The sequence below is a fragment of the Coenobita brevimanus genome, chromosome 8 (genome assembly GCF_032717465.1).
Source record: "Coenobita brevimanus isolate Jiangsu-jjx chromosome 8, ASM3271746v2, whole genome shotgun sequence".
In the NCBI taxonomy this organism is placed as follows: domain Eukaryota; kingdom Metazoa; phylum Arthropoda; class Malacostraca; order Decapoda; family Coenobitidae; genus Coenobita; species Coenobita brevimanus.
In genome coordinates, this window is record NC_136961.1 from 6,042,775 (window position 1) to 6,064,506 (window position 21,732).

The following is a 21,732-nucleotide window of genomic DNA, read 5'->3' on the forward strand; positions in this document are numbered from 1 at the left end:
AGTTTTTTTTGGCTATCTCACTCCAAACGTATAACTAATTCTTTCAATTTCTGCTTTCAGCCACGTGCGCTCTTTGACCAAGTAGCCGGTGTTACATTATGAAACTATCAATCGGGGGGAGGTCAACTAAAACAATGGCTTGGTGAACAAAGGGGATAGGATGTTAGATTAGAAATGAAGGGGTAAAAAAGGTTTAATGGCCTAGAATTTTTAAAAGGTCAAAGAAATAAGATACAAGAAGGATTATGAAGGCGTTTCCCTCCATTTTACAGTTACGTCTGTTAGCTGCATATTATACTCAAGTATTGTACAGGAAGCATGATGTGTTTTAAACACGTTTACCGCATTGACAATGGAGACAGAAATATCACCAAAACTATGGCTACTTGGCAACAACCTACACTGATATACATCAACCACTCACAGACTATGCTAACCTCCATTCGTATATTCCTACTGCTGTTTACAAGTGTACTATTGAGGAAGCTGCCAGAACTCGCCACAAGTGTTCTCTTACTTTAATCCTCGACTGTACTAATATAATAATGTTATCTTTTGTAATGCGGACATTTTCAAGATATGTTATTTCATATGTTCATGGTGAACAATATATGACCGTGGGCTGCGTATAGTAGTACGCATAGTCGTCTGTGTTGGCTATTATGAACACTGTATAATGAGAGGCAGTGGAGTGCCTATGGATCCCTATACAGGTCAGGCTCATAGGACGCTAGGTACACATCGGTTCGACTCACTGGAAGTACTTTTTCATTTATAATAATTTCTGACACGCCAGTCACGTAAATAACTGTTTTTGTTTTTGTTTTCGTTCAGATCAGGATAAAATACTGAGTTAATTCAAAATGGACCAATTACCTATAATATATATAGAAGATGGAGCTTGCCAAGGAACAATGTAACTTTATCGCCAACATTTTCTCCTAAACTTTTACTTAGTTTTGGAGTTATGTGTATTTTCGGTACATTCAGCTAATGAAATATTTATTATGGTGGTTACAGGAGGGGCTTTTTGTCTGCAACATTCACGCAGTAAGTGACGAGATATTTGGTCTGGGTCATACGGATTATTTTGGTCGATTCTCTGAAGATAATTTAATTGTTCGTGTCATGTTAATTCTTTTAATTGATAATTTATCATCTTGTCCTGAGAAACTCTGCTGTGGGGTGGGAAGGTTTTACTCTGTTTTCTGCTGTGAAAACACTGCGAAAGAAGCAGTTACGTATCTTTGTTATTATTAGGTTTTCAGGAACCAATTCTTGTTCTGAGCTAAATGCAGGGTCTATACTGTCATTTACATTTTTGAACTCCTTACATAATGAAAAAACCTCCTAGGGCTTGACTTTCTTTCACGAATAATTTTGGCTAGAGAAACGTTTAGTTTTCCAGAAAATTTTCGTACATTGCTAGTGAATTATAAATCGTTTTATATTGTCCTTGTGATTTACTCTATGTTGATTTTTTTATATTCCTTTCTCATGTGGCCGATGATTTTTTTTTTTTTATGTTCTTTGACATCCAGGCAGGTTTATTAATGTAATTATTTCTTCGGGTACTTCATGATTTTTTGTTTTCAGTCGGCCTTATCCACCTGCAATAACTTAATCCAGTCAGTGTTGGCAGTTATGCTTTTCTTATCAAAATTATTGTTTTTAAAGCTATGAACTAGGAGGATATGTGGGTATTTATATTGATCTTACAGTTGGTGTTATTTTCAAGTCTTATGGTATTATGACCTCCTATGCTAAAATTTCCTCAGTATCTCACAAATGTGTTATATCATTGTTTATTGCTAGAACAAGGTTAAGTATTTTATAACAGTGCATTGGTGTATTCACTAACTGACTTAAAAATTCATTGTCTATCAGCTGAAAAATCCTGTTCCCTGCTTTGTTGGTAAACGATTTTTTCCAGTCTATCTTGGGATCGTTGAAATTCACAAAAATAATGTCCTTTTTTTTTCATGGCTAAATGATTTCATCGTACAGTAATTTAACCTACCCCTCATCTAACTTGGGCTGTCTGTACACTATCCCAAAAAGAAGTGGTTTATTGCCCTCTGAAAATTTCGACATGCAAAGAATCACGCATTTCAGCATCAAACTTACATGCCTGTATTACATTTATGTGGCTTTTTAAATGTACTGGAATACCCGCCGATTTTATGAAGGAGCGATTTTTCAAATACTCGTACTTTAGTGTTGTAGGAATACTTCTCGAGATTCTCGGCAGTTGCATAAAATAAACTGAATTTGCTTTGAAACAGTACTTCATGCACAGATATACATAACACTCATAGTACCGTACATCTAGCAGAGCTGTTTGACACACAGAAATTAGTCCAGTTTAATTGTTTAAATATTAACCTGTCGTGTGCTGGCAGCCTTTGGACCCTCATGGAGCCGTCATGCCGGCCAATTTTCGATCTTTTTTTTGTTTTTGCTAGACAGGTTAGAAATGATGAGAAAGCATGGAGAACATACATAAAACTACTCACAGCGGCCATTTAGGTAGATTTTGAGGTCGATTCTCCCTGAGCAGGCGGCTGAAAACTTCGGAGTAACGCCCGTAGACTTCACCGCCCGCCACCGCCACAAAGTGAGAGGAGTCAGAAACTCTGCATTTTCCTCATCGGTAACTATGCTATCCGAGTCAACGACACTCTTGTTGGGTATATAGATGACATAGGAAGTGTCCTTATGCATAGTTATGTACTTTGGCGCATTATGACAAGCGAGTGAGTGAGTTGGATTGCCCACAAATTTCTCGTAATAGTTTTTATTCTATGTTTCTGAGGTAGAAAGTCTGTGCCCACACATATTATACAGTACTGAATATTTGTTATCCTCATAACTTATAATTCTCTGCATTCTTGGTGTTTTTCCTCGCACATTCAACGCACTTTCATTCTCTTTTCTCGCGCAGCAAAATTCTCGTGCCATGTCATTTCACTTAGTATATTTTCTCGTGCACACACACACACACATATCTATGTAACTTATTTTACTTCACTTACTGTTATAATATCACTAACACTAATTTCTTATCATATTACACTTACTTATGAGATAATTATCATTACATATTATTTACAAATATATACATTTCACTTGCGTCTTGTGTTGCACTCTTCTTTTGTACAGTTATAGCAGAGGAAGGTGTGTTAATTCTCAAAGCAGGGAACAATGCACAGACCCACATCACACTTAACGCAATGGTAGCGTGAAGCCTTCTGCTGTGTACAGGGACTAATGGTGGTGTGTTGGCACACATGACAACACCATTACATATTCCTGTGCCTCTCTGTGGCAGGGACCATGCTAAGGAAGTGACGGCTGGTGAGTCGCAGGGGGATGTCACTGCCATGGGGTTGACAAGAGGCCACACGATCATGCCCATTGGTGCTGATGAGCTCCCTGCGTATTTCTCTTATGAATGTTCCTGTTGTATTGGCGTGAAGGATGTGGGCATTCACGAGTATGATATCAAGAAGATGTAAGAACAACTTCTTGTACCATTTCATCATGGGCCTGGCACAGTCAGCACTAGATATCATGGCGTATGACTGGTCGACTAGCCTCATATTGACGTTGTATTCTATGACGGCTTCAGGCTTCCACACTAGCACGTGACTCTCACTCCTGTAGTCAGTTGACCTGGTGCGGTGCATCAGAGGGCGGTGCACTGTAGAGAGAAGGTTGACTTCTCGGTTGTGGTGCCAGGCTATGGCGAGGATGTTATTGACCTTATAAAACACCATCTCCTTTTCGCCAACTTCCAGCCCACATGCACCATATGTCGCCTGTTCTCCTTGATGGTACCACACACTCCCGTCTCCTGCAGGTGCAGGAACCGAGTGAGAAGGGGGCTGGTGTACCAGTTATCCAGGTACAGTACTTGCCCACAATGAAGATACTTCTCCATCATCGTCTTCACCACAGCCTCTGAAAGTCTAAGAGTCCTGTTCTCCACAATCTCTGTTTGTAAACCAGTGTACAGGAATATGTCCTGCACATATCCAGCCTTGCAGTCACACAACGAAGTTTTTGAAGCCAAAACGATGCCTCTTGCTGGTGATGTATTGCCTGAAGGAAGTATTTCCTCTCCACAGCACGAGACTCTCGTCTATGACAAGGTCTCAGTGTGGATACAAAGAGGTAGAGAATCTCTCCTTCAGGTGAACGAAAACCAACCGAATCCCTTGCATCTTGTCCAAGTTGTTGACGTTCGCCGGGTAGAAAGCATCAAAGAAATGCAGGCGGCTCAGGATATACTGGAACCTGTTCCTGCCCATAACTCTCCTGAAGAAGGGCGTCACCATCATGGAGTCAATAATCTAATAAGAGGCAGTCTGCTCTTCTTGATTAGCCCCATCAGAAGAACCAGGGCCAGGAACAGGTACATCTCATCCAAAGAGACGTCAGTGTTGAAGAGGCGGCTGTGGGGTGTTTATGTTCCTCCCCCATGGCAGAAGGAGGCATAGGCATTGGTCAAGAGAATTATTTTCAAGACAAATTCCCTTGAGAAGAAATTCTTGAAAAAATCAATCCTTCTTGAGGCTGGAGTGAGGTCAGGGACAGTACAGCCAGCCCTATCCCCGGCAGTGAAGGGATGAATGATGGGGGGAAAAAATCCTCCCATCATCCCTCTCCTAGGTCACTTCACTTCCTTCCATGCCTCCTTCATCACCACTTGTGGCACCGTCACTATTGTCAGGATGCGGAGGAAGTTGGGAAGGAAGTTGATGGGGAGGACGCTGGGGAGTAGGTTGGGGTGGAGGCCTTGCAGCCACACTGCTTCCACGACCTCTGCTTTTCTTCCCCCTTTCCCCACCATTTGAGGCTGTGGAGAGGAAAGACAGGGAGGCAGAAGTGAGGCAGAGCTGTGAAGCAGAGGCAAGACAGCATGTGGTGGCAGGGTGGCGGAGGTGCCTGGCTGGGGCAATGTTGTGTGGTGTGGTGACCAGGCTCTCGCGCCATCTGACTCAGGTGAATAAAACGAAAAAGTAATCGTCCTGTACTTCTTCCTTTGGCTGCCTTCCTCACTCCTTTTTGTAGTTGAGCCCACCCATTTAGGCAGCTTGGAGGTGCTTCCCACTGCTCCTTCATTACTAGATGAATCATCCAAGTGGCGAAGTGGCGTGGTGGTGGTGGTGGTGGTTTGTCTCGTGGCGCACTAGGTTGGGAGCTGGCTAGCCTATACACCATATACCTAGCCTTTCTTGGCAATGGTATTTCTTCGTCACTGCTTGTTTCAACATCTTGTTGAATGTAGTCTTTATCAGCCACATCGTCGTCAGTGGGTGAATCGTTTTCGCCATTAGGAGGGATGGACAAAAGGGTGTCAACTCAGGCTGTGATAGACTGTGGTGTGACATGATGTTCACACAAGCAGTGACAAAGTAGGACTGAGGAGTGGGCCTCCCGTATGCCACAGGAGCGGCCTGGGTGACTCGTAGTGTGGGTACAGATGCTGGGGGGTGCATCTGTGTCCCTACCAGTCATCTCCCGCCAAATTTGAAAACTTGTGTGTTTATGCCTTGTTGTAAATGTAGATAGTACATGTACGGCTCCGTCACTGTTTGTGGACATAGACACTGCTGTACATGTATGGCCCCGTCACTCGACGGGTTAACCTACCATGCCTTTCTAGGCCATGCCTCGAATTTTCCCACCCTACTTTGCCTTTCCTCACACTGAGGGCACGTGAAGGCTTGTTTTTCTCCGTGCATCAACTCATAAATTGTTACTTTCGGACAGTGTGAAGTTCAGTCCAGAAACAGCTCTCATTTCAGCAAGTGCTGAGTGGCCCCATAGAGATGTGAAGTGCCTGTCTAAATAATGAAAGCTGCTATCGCCCTGTACATGCTTGTGTGTGTGTGTGTGTGTGTGTGTGTGTGTGTGTGTGTGTGTGTGTGTGTGTGTGTGTGTGTGTGTGTGTAAAGTTGCAAATCATCCTGTGGTGATCCTAGCATGGTTGCCAGGTGGATGGACTGATAGACAGGTAAATGAAGGGGGTTAGTAAGTTAGTGGGCAGGGTAGGTTGACATGTGGTGGGCGGAGTGGGTGGGTAGACAGATGGAGTGGGTGGGCAGGTGCATGGACAGCAGTGGTAGGCATGGTGGGTGGATGGGTGTGGTGCTCAGTGTGGGTAATCTGGCTAAGTTGATGGGCGTGGTGAAGTGATCAGATGGGCTGGGCACATGAGTGGGATGGGTGGGATTAGGGTGTCGACGGTTTGGCTTAGTGGGTGGGTAAGCTTTATGAATGGAACAGCAAAAAAGAAATGAGGACCGTATGTGATGATTTAATGCGATGAATGTTGTCAAAACATAATTTGCATATTTCACAAGTTTTTCTTGTCAACATCCCCTGTTCTGTAATGTTGGTTCTGTAGGCCAAAGAAGGAAAGACCAAGGAGTGATAGTCAAATAAAATCAATTCATATAAAATACTGTTCTGTCATTCATATATTGTTTAGTTCAGTGAAAAGGCCCTCTGTAGTTACCATACTGGCTCCACTTTTTTTTTTCCTGGTAATTGTATATTTTAGTTACAATTCCTCTGATTATGACCTCTCTCTCTCTCTCTCTCTCTCTCTCTCTCTCTCGATAACTGGATCTTCCCAATACTTCTCTCGTAGTCATAACCGAGGCGTTTCCAAGAATTTTAGATTATAGTGATGTAAGAAAAGAGAATTTTCAAGTTGGTCTTGTCGTCGGTGGCAGGAAATAGATAAAGATGAGTCTGGGGTTTGATTGCATTGATATTCTCAAGAGGGAGTTATCTTGACAAGAGCAGTACAAAGGTGAGGCCGGCTTATGCTAGCTAACGCCGTGCCCTCTACTCCTGCCTTTCCACCGTGTCTCTCCTGTTTCCTATCGCGACCCAACCCCATCTGCCCTGTCTCTCCAATTTCCCCTATGTATGACTAGTTGGGTCATATGTGTGGGCATGCGTATGAATCTGTGGTGATTTCCATTAGGTGTGTGGTAAGGTTTCGCATGACGTCAGATGTGCTGTGTGCGAAATTTCCCAGCTAGAATCTCCACTGCTGTTCCTACAGCTCTCTCGAGCTTAGGCATGCTTTTCATTAAACCTCTATATTACATATTAACAGCATATATGTCACTAGCTATTGTGTAGTGTGTTATGATATTTTAGTGTCGTCTCTCTCTCTCTCTCTCTCTCTCTCTCTCTCTCTCTCTCTCTCTCTCTCTCTCTTGATAACAGGATCTTCCCAATACTTGCTCTCTCTCTCTCTCTCTCTCTCTCTCTCTCTCTCTCTCTCTCGATTTTAACACATCAAAATATTACCTGGAAACCCTCCTGGGAACCCCTGTGGGTTTGCGAACCCCAGTATACAGTATACCACTGTCTTAGAGGGTTTGTGGGTGAACAGATGTGGTGAGTGGAGTGAGTGGGTGGGCTTTTTCGGTGAATGTGTGGCTCTGAAAGTCAAGTTAGGAGACGGGCTTACTACACTGGATGAATGGGTAGTTAAGTGGCTGGCTTAGAGTGTGGTTGGGTGAAAACAGGTCCCAAAACGATGGGCTAAATAGTTACATTGTTGGAATAGGTTTAGATGAAAAATTCAGTTCATATGGGATATGTCCTTTGGGGATGTGGGGCCAAGTGGAAATATAGCCCCAATGGATAAAAAAGTGCCATGGAAGAAGTAGGGATATGTGAGAAAATAGGTCCTTGTGAGAAAACAGGCCCATGTTGGGGTTTGGTGTGTCCCCATGAAAAGACAATTGGTTCATGGTGGAAAAGCACGTTTATGTACAAAATAGATGCATGAAAAGATATCGGGTACATGGGGTCATGCATAGGAATGAGGTCCATATTGGAAAGAGGTCCGTGAGATAAAGTAGGTCTATGGGATAAAACAAATAAATTAATAAATGAATACGGCCATCGGAGAATGTAGGTTCACAGTGGGAAAATCAGTCTATAAGGAAATTACGACTACGATGGAAATTCGGTCCCTAGGGAAAACAGGTTCCTGAGAGACGTGGGTCGATGGGAGATAATGCATCCAAGGGAAATAATAGGTTCATGGAAGAAAATGGGTCAAAGAGATGAAAAATGATCCATGGGGAAAAGTGGATGTGGAGATGATCCTAATGTGGTGTATCCGGCAATGACCTTAAGCTGATGTATAAAATATGACAAGACAATACCTTCGTCTTACAGTAGGTCTAAGAGAAAAAACATTTGACTCAGACCAGCTACTTGGACGTTTGACCAACTGATTTCTAAACAAAATATATTTCATTGTTGGCTAACCCTGAACTCTTCTGCCAAGCTTTGTCCAATATGGTTCAGAATGGTTTGAGTTGACTTTGCCAAGTATTCTTTACTTTCTGACCCCTTGTTCTCAAAATCGCACGTTTCCATCTTTGTCTGATCTTCAACTCGTTCATAAACTTTAAACAAAATATAATCAAATTGTTTGAGTGAACATTACCATATCATCTAAACCATTGACCTTCGCTCTCAAATATAGAGAAACGCTCAGTCCGTCCACCAGATTTGGTCAAAATCGGATAAAAAACAGTTTTTTCTCTCTCTGTCTGTCTGTCTCTCTCTCACATATATATATATATATATATATATATATATATATATATATATATATATATATATATATTGCCAGATGCCTCAATCCCGTTTGGGGTGGCCACAAACAAATCGCCTCCAAGTCGCCCTGTCCCCCGCCATTTCACTGCCCTGCTCCCAACTCACACCCCCCTCTCATATACCTCTCCACCCCATCCCTTCATCTCATCCTCGGCCTCCCCCTCCCTCTTCCCCTTCTCAGGCACATTTATGCGATTCGCGTTCCATGTGGTTTGTTACAAAGAAGCACAGTCATGCGAATCGAATTTCTAAGCAGAAAAAACGCCCATAAAAAAAAAGTTTTCGGCTGATTTGCTTCAAATTTTGGTGCGTTCTAGTGTGTGCATCTCTTTTCCGAGGTAAGCATTTGGCACCACTGTGACTGCTCTGATGAGACAATGCGTAGCAGAAATATCTCAGTATCTCATGACCAACCGGGCAGGAGAGTAGCGCAGCTGTCAACGTCCCTTTAAACCCACCATTTTTCCCCTCCCACCCAAGGCAGAAGCCATTATTGAAATATTGTGATTGTACAATGTTTTTTACTATAATGTGAAGTGACTGTGTCTATGGAACATAGATATATTGTCTGTAAATCATTGGGGCCCGTTATCAGCCGTTAACCCTACAGAGAGGAGTGTGGTTTGTTATAACGGGGTTTCCACTCTGCTTTACCCTGCCGGTAAATGGTGTGAGTATTTCACCTTTATATAGTGAAGCCAATGTTTATATTTGTGAAACATATAGTGCCTGGATTGGTGAAATAAGTGACCTACCATAGCAGGCATTATGCGCGCCATAGAGATACGCAACAGTCGCTAAGGAAACAGCCGGTCACGTACACCATAGAGTCGGGAATAATAGAGGAGGTTGAAATGGAATCATGTGATAGTGTTTTATATTGCATATGGTTTAGTGCGAAATATACATATAAAATAGTGCAACGAGTGTTCATAGAGAAATATTTCATGTACTGACTGACTTAGCTAATACATAGGGCAAGTGTCAGAGACAAGAAATATGCCACAGCCACATATACATACGTATGTTGTGCAGCAAATGTTCGTGGAGAAATCTATTGTGTGCATCGCATGTGTTTTAGGCGAATGTATCGCAAGGAAAGAAGGAAATACGCCACAGCCACACACACACACACACACACACACACACACACACACACACACACACACACTACTTAACTCCTCATCTTCAAGCTACTGCCAGCATCTCAACACCTCTGGAGGAAGTGAGTTATCTGAATTTTACTGATTTGTATACTGACCTATTTCTATAGTTCAATATTTTTTACACAAATAAGTAATATTTTTTACATACACACATATGAGATGGACGAAAGTTCAGCTTCGGTATCAGAACCTAGCAAAAAGACTAGTGGTCTTGTCGAGTTTCTGAGAGCACTATCAAAAACCTTAAGATATTTTACGTGTATACTTTGAGTAAAAAACTAAAATAATAAAACGTAACGAGCGAAAATATGTAACCATGGGTGAGACAGGGAAAGAATGTTTTATATCTCGTGTGCGCGTGAGGAGGAGTATTCTACGTTTGTTGTCCAATGACTCCAAAACTATTGGATGTATTGATTTCCCGTTAGAACCATGATAAAGAGCAGTAAATTCTACATATGTTCATTTGCAAAATATAAGCCTTTGGGAGCAATTTTTTGTAGGATAAGATGGGGGAACAGACTATGTTTTTTTTTTTCTCGCTTGAGGTAAAAGTCGACAGTGCTCCGAGGAATAATCTTACTTGGTCAGCCAGTTACTCGAAAACTATTGAACATATCGATTTCCTGTAAGAACCATGATAAAGAGCAGTAAAGTTTACGTATGTACAAGACATAACAATGTAATGTCTATGATAAAAATTCGTTGTTATGTAGGCGGGAATATTGCGCATGCTGTGCGTTCATCACGAAAGTGACTCACAGAAATGAGTTCCCAGTCGTTTTCTGCGATTTACTCAAAAACTATGAAGCGTATTCGAAACCATCTTTGCTCATTAGAAAGCTCGTGAAATTCTGCATAATATTATGCAATAAAAACATAAGGTGTGCGAGAAACTTTCTGAATGAGAGATCATTGAATTTTTTTCAAAAATGGCTTTCAGTTCTTGGCTATTTTCTCGAAAACTACAAATCGTATCACAACCGGATTTGTCTCTTTAGAAAGCTGATGAAATTCTCTATCAAAACTTAAAATAACATTTTCCTGTATGATGGAATGCATTCGAATGGTGATATTGGGAAGTAAAATTGATGTAGAGAATTGTTTATTCACAGCCGCCTAATGTTGTTTTATGCATGTTTTCCTGTCTTTTTGTGGTGCTTATCAACTAGAACAAACATCGACGAATAAGTTGATACAGGTTTCATAGCAGTATATTGATGTTTGGGTGGCGAAAATAAGGCGAGAATACTTGTTATTTGCCGCGCATGGGCAGCCGGGCCAGACGGCCTCGTAGAAAAAATCGTGCACCGGAAAACTTACCAAAACTTACTGTGCGTGAGAGGGTATATATATATATATATATATATATATATATATATATATTTATATATAAATATATAAATATATATATATATATATATATATTTATATATAAATATATATATATATATATATATATATATATATATATATATTTATATATAAATATATATATATATATATATATATATATATATATATATATATATATATATATATAAATAAATAAATATATATATATATATATATATATATATATATATATATATATATTTATATTTATATATAAATATATATATATATATATATATATATATATATATATATATATATATATATATATATATATATATATATATATATATATATTTATATATAAATATATATATATATATATATATATATATATATATATATATATATATATATATATATTTATATATAAATATATATATATATATATATATATATATATATATATATATATATATATATATATATATATATATATATATCTTACAGTAATTTTGTAGGTGCTTGTAGTGAAGTTTTGTAGATCAGTTATACATATATTAGACTCGTAGACGAGCGGTTGTTATACATGAGTAGTTTTGTAAGTAGATAATCTTTGTTCCCTTTTTGTCATGCAATGACTGGAGAGGTAAAGATTAGTATGGGACTATCTTTATTTGTCTTGGAAATATTAACAATGTCTCTCACACACGAGTGAAGTATAGAGTCCCGCGAGCTAACCTCTCTGTCTCACTCACTCACTTCCTCTCTCTCTCTCTCTCTCTCTCTCTCTCTCTCATGTTGCTAGCCTCCTTCTCCCTACTACCTGTCGATTCTAAGGCTCACATCCTTCTGAGCTCTGCTTCCTAAATTCTGGTGTAGCAGGGGTCGTGTCACGTGTGTTACACTGTTGTTGAAATGTTTTAGAAGCCTGTGTGTGAGTATGTGTGTGTATGGTCACGATGCGTTGTTTGTGTGCCTATCTCGCTGACACACTGCCTATCTCATCCCCTGACTTGCTGCTTCCGGTGTATTGTCAACATTCCTTCACTTAGAGTTGCAAGCTCATATCCCATTCCCAGGCTTGCCTGGTGCTCTGTCTATCTATCTATCTATCTATCTATCATGTTTTCTATAATGAATTGTATTTATAATATGGAGTCCTGACATTGCTCGGTTACATAGCTGCAGGTCCTCCGAAAGCAATCATCATTGACATATGCTGACCTGTTAATACATAATCTATCTATCTATCTATCTATCTATAGCCCGACGCCCTAATCCCGCAAAGGGTGGCCGCAGACAAAAAGCCTCCAAGTCACTCTGTCACCCACCATTTGACTCCCCTCTCCCAACTCACCCCCCCCTCCCTCATATACCTCTCAACTCCATCCCTCCACCTCATCTTCGGTCTACCTCTCCCTCTCCCTCCCTCCACCTCACCTACATACACCCTCTTAGTCAGTCTTTCATTCTCCATTCTCTCCACATGTCCAAACCACCTCAGTGTATTTCTCCTAATCTTTTCAACCACATCCACATCTACCCCACAACGTTCCTTCACTACTTCATTCGTCAACCTGTCCCTCCACGTCACTCCACATGCTCCTCTCAAGTAACTCATTTCCACTGCTCTCACTCTTGACTTGTTCCTCTCTTGCAAGGTCCACGCCTCGCTTCCATACGTCAGGGTAGGGATCACAATACCATCATGCAGTGACTTCTTAACTTCCATACTCACCTCCCTATTTCTCATCACTGCTTTCAGTGTACCAACAACCTTTCTTCCCTGCTGTACCCTTTCACGTACTTCATCCCCCAAAGTTCCATCCTTACTCATCACACTACCCAAGTACTTGAATGCACTCACATTCTCCATATCCTCACCATCCAATCTCACTGCACACTCTGTGACTTCATTCCTCTCAAACACCATAACTTTACTTTTGTTTACATTAACTTTCAGCTTCCTTCTCCTACACACTGTCCCAAATTCATTCACCAAACCTTGCAACTCCCATTCATCTTCACTCAACAATACTGTATCATCAGCAAACAGCAACACAGGAAGCTTCCAAATCTCACCCTCATTCATTAGGGCCACCCCCACATCCACTGCCCTACCTTGCACCTCCTTTACAACCCCATCCATATATATATTAAACAGCCATGGAGACATCACACACACCCCTGTTTCAGTCCCACATTGAGATCAAAGAACTCACTCAGCTCACCATCCACCCGCAACGTAGCCCTAGCTCCCTCGTACATACTCTTCACAGCACTCAACAATTTCCCGTCCACTCCATATATTCTTAATACCTTCCACATACCTTGCCTATCTATTCTGTCATAAGCTTTCTCCAAGTCCATGAAGGCAGCATACACTTTCCTTCCCTTCTCTAGATACTTCTCCACTAAACATCTTAGAACAAATATCTGATCTACACACCCTTTTCCCTTCCTAAATCCCCCTTGTTCTTCTCCAACTAGCTCCTCTGTCATATGCCTAACCCTATCAATGAGTATTCTACCATATATTTTACCAGTCACACTAAGAAGGCAAATACCCCTATGGTTACCACATATAATATTTATGTTAATATTGTATGAATTGTTACATAATACTGGAGTAATGCATAACTGTGTTGGCCTTATAATTGTAATTACATTTTGTTAATGCAACTGTTACATAATTGTGTTGGCCTTATAACTGTAGTTACATTTAGTTAATGCAACTGTTACATGTACGTGTTGGCCTTATAACTGTAGTTACATTTTGTTAGTGCAACTGTTACATAATTGTGTTGGCCTTATAATTGTAGTTAAAGTTACATAAAAGTTACATCTTGTTAATGCAACTGTTACATAATTGTTACATATTGTTTGTTTCGGGTGGAGTAGACTGTAGCACCAGTCGAGCAGCACAGTACTCCCGAGGTGGATGGAAAGCTGATGACAGGGAGTGCTGGAGCTCCCGTTTCATCAGCCCTCAGGACTAGTTCCTGACCATCCCCCTTTGCTGAACTTTTTCAGTGTCTCAGTTACACAGAGAGTAGGCCAGCATGCTCTCCAGTACAAATTTCTCTAATTATCTACACCAAACTACATGCACAGTACACACTACACTTCCTATTCAAAATTCATTTAAAACGGCGTCTCTTCACCAAGCCTCGGAGTCCCCAGGGGGGAGACCATAAATGCCCCCACCATCCGCCCCTCTCCCGGTGATGACTCGAGGTGCCTGGAACCACTGTCTGACTCTCTTCTTCTTCATTTCTGCAACATTCGCGGCCTTTCCTCTAACTTTCGCTCTGATGAGCACCACCTCTCCTCCTCTAAACCTCACCTTTTTCTAACGGAGACTCAGCTGTCTGAGGCAACTCACAGCAAACCCTTTTCTGTATCCTCCTACTTTCTCTATACTCATTTCAAAGTCAAAGGTGGCTGTTGTGTATATATACGCAACAACTTGTCTTGCTCTCATGTTCCTGAACTCGATTCTTCTGAATTCTCTACACTCTGGCTTCGGCTTTCCTGTCATTCTCTGACTAAATATATCTGTGCTGTTTACTTATCCCCTAATTCTACTGACTATCAAAAATTCATTGACTATCTTACTTCTACGATGGAACACATTCTATCCATTTCTCCTTTCTCTGAAATCTCCATTCTAGGAGATTTCAATGTTCACCATCACCTTTGGCTCTCCTCTCCTTTCACGGAATCACCTGGTGAACAAGCCTACATCTTTTCTATCCTTAATGACCTAGAGCAGCTTGCACAGCACCCTACCCGTATCCCTGACCGCCTTGGAGAAAGCCCCAACATACTTGACCTCTTCCTCACAACTAATCCTTCTGCTTACTCTGTTAATCTTTTCTCTCCGTTGGGCTCCTCCGATCACAACCTTATTACCTTAATCTGTCCTATCACTCCGGTACGGCCTGTGGACCCTCCAGGGAAACGTCGTTTGTGGCATTTTGGAGCCACGGACTGGGAGGCCCTCAGGCAGTACTTCTTTGATTTTCCCTGGAATGATTATTGCTTCCATGGCCGGGAGCCATCTGAGTGTGCCTTGCGCATTAAGGAGGTTATTCTCTCGGGCATGAAAGCATACATTCCTTTCTCATATCCTTTGACTAACGCAAGAAAGCCTTGGTTTAATCACATTTGTTCTAATGCTGTCTGCAACAAGGAGAGGGCCTACAAAAGGTACTGGAGCCAACCCACCCCTGAATCACATCATCTTTACGTTTCTGCCCGGAATCGTGCTAAGTCTGTTCTTCGCTCTACTAAAAATAATTTCATCCATACTAAATGCTCTCAACTCTCCAACTCGAATTCTTCCCGCTCCTTCTGGCACCTTGCCAAAAAACTTTCTAACAACTTTACCTCATCATCCTTCCCTCCTCTTTTCTACTCTGATGGTTCTGTTGCTATTTCTTCTACTGATAAAGCAGATCTCTTCGCACAGACTTTCTCCTCCAATTCCACCTTAGACGATTCCGGTGCTGTTCCTCCATCTCTTCCCCCCTCTGACTTCCTCATGGCTGACATTAAAATTTCTTCAGTTGATGTATTTTCTGCCATTACTGGCCTCAGTGCTAACAAGGCATATGGGCCTGATGGGGTCCCTCCTGTTGTTCTCAAGAACTGTGCTTCTGTGCTTACACCCTGCCTAGGCAAACTCTTTCGCCTTTGTCCGTCAACTTGTACCTTTCCTTTTTGATGGAAGTTTGCTCTCATTCAGCCAGTTCCAAAGAAGGATGACCACTCCCAACCCTCCAACTATCGTCCAATTGCTTTAACGTCCTGTATTTTAATAGTCTTCGAGTCAATTCTCAATAGAAAAATTTTAAGGCATCTTTCCTATCACAACCTTCTTTCCGATCGTCAGTACAGGTTCCGTCAGGGACGCTCCATTGGCGATCTTCTCACCTACCTTTCAGACTCCTGGTCATCCTCCTTTCGGGACTTTGGCGAAAGCTTTGCCATTGCACTTGACATCTCAAAGGCTTTCGATCGAGTCTGGCATAAATCTTTAATTTCCAAATTGCCCTCCTACGGTTTCTATCCTTCTATCTGTGCCTTCATCGCTAGCTTCCTTTCTGGTCGTTCTATAGCCGCTGTTGTAGACGGCCATCGTTTTTCTCCTAGATCTATCAACAGTTGTGTTCCTCAGGGCTGTGTCCTATCACCTACTCTCTTCCTTTTATTCATCAATGATCTTCTAAGCTGTACATCTAACCCTATCCACTCATACGCTGATGACTCCACCCTTCACCTTTCCATTCGGTTCCCGCAACGCCCATCTCAACAGTTACTTCAACAAACAAGGGATGAGGCTATGGCACACCTAATGTCTGACTTGGCTAGTATCTCTGACTGGGGTAAAAATAATATGGTTGTTTTTAATGCATCTAAGACTCAGTTCTTACACCTATCAACCCGACAAAATCTTCCACAGGTATACCCACTAATGTTTAATAATATTCAACTTAATCCTGCATCATCCTTGAACATGCTTGGGGTTTCATTTACTCGGGACTTATCTTGGAAAGATCATATTACATCTCTTGTAAAATCTGCTTCCAAGAGATTGGGTGTGCTAAGGAGACTCCACTCTTTCTTTACCCCTGCACAATTGTTGACTCTATACAGGGGTTTTATCCGCCCCTGTGTGGAGTACAACTCTCATGTGTGGGGAGGCTCCCCACATACAGCTCTTCTCAATAGGGTGGAGTCAAAGGCTTTTCGTCTCATTAACTCTCCTCCTGTTACTGACTCCCTTCAACCTCTGTCTCTTCGCCGCACTGTTGCATCTTTATCTCTTTTCTATCGCTACTTTAATGGTCACTGCTCCTCTGAACTGTCTGCTTGCATTCCTCCACCTCTACGACGGGCGCGTAGCACCCGTCTGGCAGCAAACTCTCATCCCTTTTCTGTCCAACTCTCTAATGCAAGAGTTAACCGTTACTCCCAGTCTTTCATTTATGCAACAGGTCAGCTCTGGAACTGTCTCCATCTGTCTGTATTTCCTGCTGTCTATGATCTCCAGTCTTTCAAACGCAGTGTGTCCAGGCATCTCAAAATGATCGGATCTTGAATTTGGCTCTCTATTGTATTTTGTTTTTCTCTTGGAGGGATCTGTAACTGCGGGCTCATGGCCTTTGGTTCCTTCTTCCTCGCATAAAAAAAAAAAAGTTTCATATTTGTAGCAAGTGTAACATAATGCAATCGTTTGTCGTTACATAATTGTTACATATTGTTTGTAGTTACATAATTGTAGCAAATGTAACATAATGCAATCGTTTGTCGTTACATAAATGTAACACTTGCAGTCCTGACATCGCTAATCCGGTCATGCTGCGGTCGATGATAGTGATGATATGCCATGCCACTAGCTTGTGGAGACAACAATTTGTCTTTTTTTTAAGGTTTAGTTTATATTGCACAGATATTACTGAAAGTGATATTATATAGCCCCATATTTTTTTTTATTTTATATAAAAAATATATATACACTATATACAGTATTAACTATATACACTGACATTTTGTTCACTTGTACCTATCGTGGGCAATATATGTGTCAGCACTGTGTGGAAATCTTTGTCTTCACGATTTTGTTGAAGATATTCATTCTTGCTAACGTCATTTGTGTTGACCATTTTTTTTTCTTCTGGTTTTCCTTGTAACATAATTTCTCTGTTTCCACTAGGTAGCTTTAATTAATAAATGTTTAATACAGTTATTTTAATCACTCACTGAGTAACTGTGATGGTATATTTTCTTTATTACTTTGTAGATGTAATAATGTATAGCTGTATTTATGAAACATGTATTTTATGTAGGTATAAATGGTAACACTCGTTGGTATTAAATAACTGCTATAATAAATGAATAAATATATACAGTGTAGAATATTTATTGTTGGTGATTATTTAGTGTTTGAGTTATGCAGATAATTGACGTATGTGTACGTAAGTTGTAACTATACAGCACGTTTTATATGTTTGTGCAAAATGTGTTGTCTATCACTGTGTCTATTACTGTGTATTGTATAAATGAAGTAACTATGTAACTCACTAATTTTTACCGTGGTGGGAAAGGTGTGAGTGTTGTTGCACGTGGTGATAGCGTTGTTCTTCTCGAGTTGATTGACGTGTTGTGGGGTGTCAGACACACGTTGACAGGCGTGGCATCATGTCAACAAACACGTATGGTGACGTCGACTTCCCACACTGGTAGCTGTGGTGAGTAAATGAGTAGCGATGAGTAACTTCAGTGAAGATGAGTGAGTAAGATGAGTTGTGAATATGGGGATGGTATTTGCTTTGTCGTCTTGACCTCGCACTCCTGCGTCAGCGGTGGAGGTTGGGTGGAGGTAGGAGAAAGAGGAGGGTGAGGTCAGATGGTTGTGAGTTGTGAGTCGTGTCTCACTCTTCATTTGTTTGTTTTGTTTTTCTTTCTCAATGTATTCTCAGTCCTTTTCTCTTGTGTTTTACTCGTTGTGGGATGAAGACTGTCGCTACTTGTAGGTGCGTGTAAAAGATTATACAGACGACTCATAGAGTTGTTACTTGTAGTTGATTGTAGATGGTTGTAGTTCGTTGGTTTGTCATAGAAATTGCAAGATTATTTGTGTTAATATTTTGCTAAACTACTGGCAAGGTGTCCTGTGACCTCTGTGTCAGCAATTGAGGTAGGTGGGAGAGAGTGTTGGGGTCTTTGTGCTTGTTGCTCTGGTCTTTCTTTTCCTATACTTGCCTTGTTTTTTATTCTTCTTGCTGCTGCTTGAAGTTGTGTGAAAATTATAGAGTTGTTTTGTAGACTTGTTATTTGTAATTCGTCGTTGCCACTGTATGCTCGTAGACTCGTAGACTCATAGGCACGTAGACTCATAGACTCGTAGGCTCGTATGCTTGTAGACTCGTAAGCTCGTAGACTCGTAGGCTCGTAGACTGCCACCATTTAATGTTAAAAGCTTTGTAGCCTTAATTTAGATATGTGTAACTCTTAATTCTTGTAATAGGTGAGTCTTGAGTTTTTATTGTTATTTTGATAATTGAAGAGCAGGAGGGGTTAAAGATGAATATAGGGAGTTGATCTTGATTTATTATCTTCAGAGAAAGTCTTAAGTTGAGCAGCATATAATACAGAGACAATATACTTAGTAAGTCTAGTTGGACCCCTCATCTTAGCCTCCTTCTCCCTACTACCTTCCATTTCTATGGTCTGTCTCCTTCTGACCTGAAAAACCTACATTCTCATTTTAGCAGGGGTCGTGTCACGTGTGTTACACTGTTGTTGAAATGTTCTAGAAGCCTGTGTGTGAGTATGTGTGTATATGTGTGTATGGTCACGATGCGTTGTTCGTGTGCCTGTCTCGCTGACACACTACCTATCTCATCCCCTGACTTGATGCTTCCAGTGTATTGTCAACATTCCTTCACTTAGAGTTGCAAGCTCATATCCCGTTCCCAGGCTTGCCTGGTGCTCAGTCTATCTATCTTTCTATCTGTCTATCATGTTTTCTATTATGAATTGTATTTATAATATGGAGTCCTGATATATATATATAGATATATATATATATATATATATATATATATATATATATATATATATATATATATATATATATATATATATATATATAGATAGATAGATAGATAGATAGATAGATATAGATAGATAGATATAGATATATATAGATATATAGATATTAGAAATTATCTTGCTGACATTCCATGGCAGTCTTTCTTCTCTAGTGATCCCAATTCTACCCAGTCCCACATTTGTGACTTAATACTAGCTGGTATGGACTTATTCATACCAAGTCAACAGTTCACTATAAGATCGAACTTTCCAAAATGGTTTGATGGCAACTGTGCCAGAGCAACAGCCCAAAAGTCATTAGCATATAACTCTTACTTAAAATCAAAAACATCTGAATCACTCTCCCAATTTAAAATTACTAGAAATCATGCAAAACCTGTATTAAATCTATCTAAATCAAACTTTCTTCAAAAGCAAGCATCAAAACTACTTAACAACCCTAATGACAATAGAATATTCTGGTCAAATCTTAATACTTTCAATAATAACTTTAACAAGTCATCTTCCATTCCCCCACTAAAATCTTCAGATAGCAACATTACAAATGACCCGCGTGGGAAAGCAGATATCTTTGCCAGTATCTTTGCCAGAAACTCTACCATAGACGATACCAGCCAGAATGTCCCAGTACTGGAACTTGATTCTCCAGAAATTGCCCCACTTAAAATACAGACAAGATACATAAAATCCATCCTAGACAATTACCTACCAACAAAGCTCCAGGCCCAGATGGAATTCTGCCAATTGTTTTGAAACAGTGTTCCCCTGAACTTGCCTCAGTCCTAGCTAAATTATTCAGACTATGGATACGTACTTCTTTATTCCCAAATTCATGGAAAGAAGCCAGTCTCCAACCAATTCCGAGGAAAGGAAGTTCGTTTGACCCCTCCGAATAGCTGTCACATCTTCTCTTGGTAAGGTATTTGAAACTATAATTAATAAGTCCAACAACTTAATTAGTGATAGACAATATGGTTTTCGCCACGAAAGATCCACCATTGACATACTCAGTCTCTTAACTCATATCATCCATCAATCAATTGATCTTTTTGGAGAAACTCATGCAGTAGCTCTTGATATCTCTAAAGCTTTCGACAGAGTATGGCACCGTTCCCTGCTGTCCAAACTCCCTTGCTGGGGACTAACGTCTTTTGTTCCTTCGATTTCATATCATAATGACAGGAAAATAAGAGTAAAAGTATATGATTCATATTAACGATCTCTTATCTGTCACCCACAATCCCATTCACTCGTATGCAGATGACTCAACACTACATAGTTCATTCACACTCAGACACCCATTTACAAAATCTAATATCTCTACCTCTCAACTCAGTACAGTCATCTCCATAAATCAAGATCTATCTACGATCAGTGAATGGTAACAAAACAACCTTGTCTCTTTTAATGCTAGTAAAACTAACTATATACAGTTTACTAATAGAGAGATATTGCCAGATTCGTACATTACCTTCAGTGCTACTAATATTCCCATCTCCAAAAGTATTGAAATTCTTGGTGTCTCACTTAACAATGCCCTCAACTGGACCTCTCATGTCAGATCACTTGGTAAAACCGCCTCAAAGAAACTTGGATTATTGTAGAGAGTCCGTAACTTCTTCGCCGATGAGCAGTTAGCTATAATTTATAAGAGTCATGTGCGCTCTCAGCTTGAATATTGCTCACCCTTGTGGAATGGTTGTGGAGAGGTTGCATTAAGACAATTAGACACAATTCATAACAAAGGTGTTAGAATCATTAACAACACTGTCATTACATATAAACTACCTCCCCTGCAAGTAAGAAGGAATGTTGCCTCCCTTGCATTATTTTACAGATATTTTTTTGGCAAATGCTCGGACGAAGTTTGGTCCATGATGCCGCCTCTCCATGCCTTCCCTCGTGCTACACGGGCATCTGGTAGCGCTCATGACTGGAATGT

The 21,732-nt window shown here is 40.6% G+C and overlaps 1 protein-coding gene across 1 annotated transcript in view; it reads left to right on the top strand.

Moving 5' to 3' along the window:
* The first annotated feature begins 3,805 nt into the window (after positions 1–3,805).
* LOC145406333 (alpha-(1,3)-fucosyltransferase C-like) overlaps positions 3,806–21,732 on the top strand; it is a 250,582-nt gene continuing 232,655 nt past the window's right edge. Inside the window, exon 1 of the mRNA XM_080277497.1 lies at positions 3,806–3,907. Coding sequence (XP_080133623.1) covers positions 3,806–3,907 — 102 coding nt within the window. The remainder of the gene's footprint in view (positions 3,908–21,732) is intronic.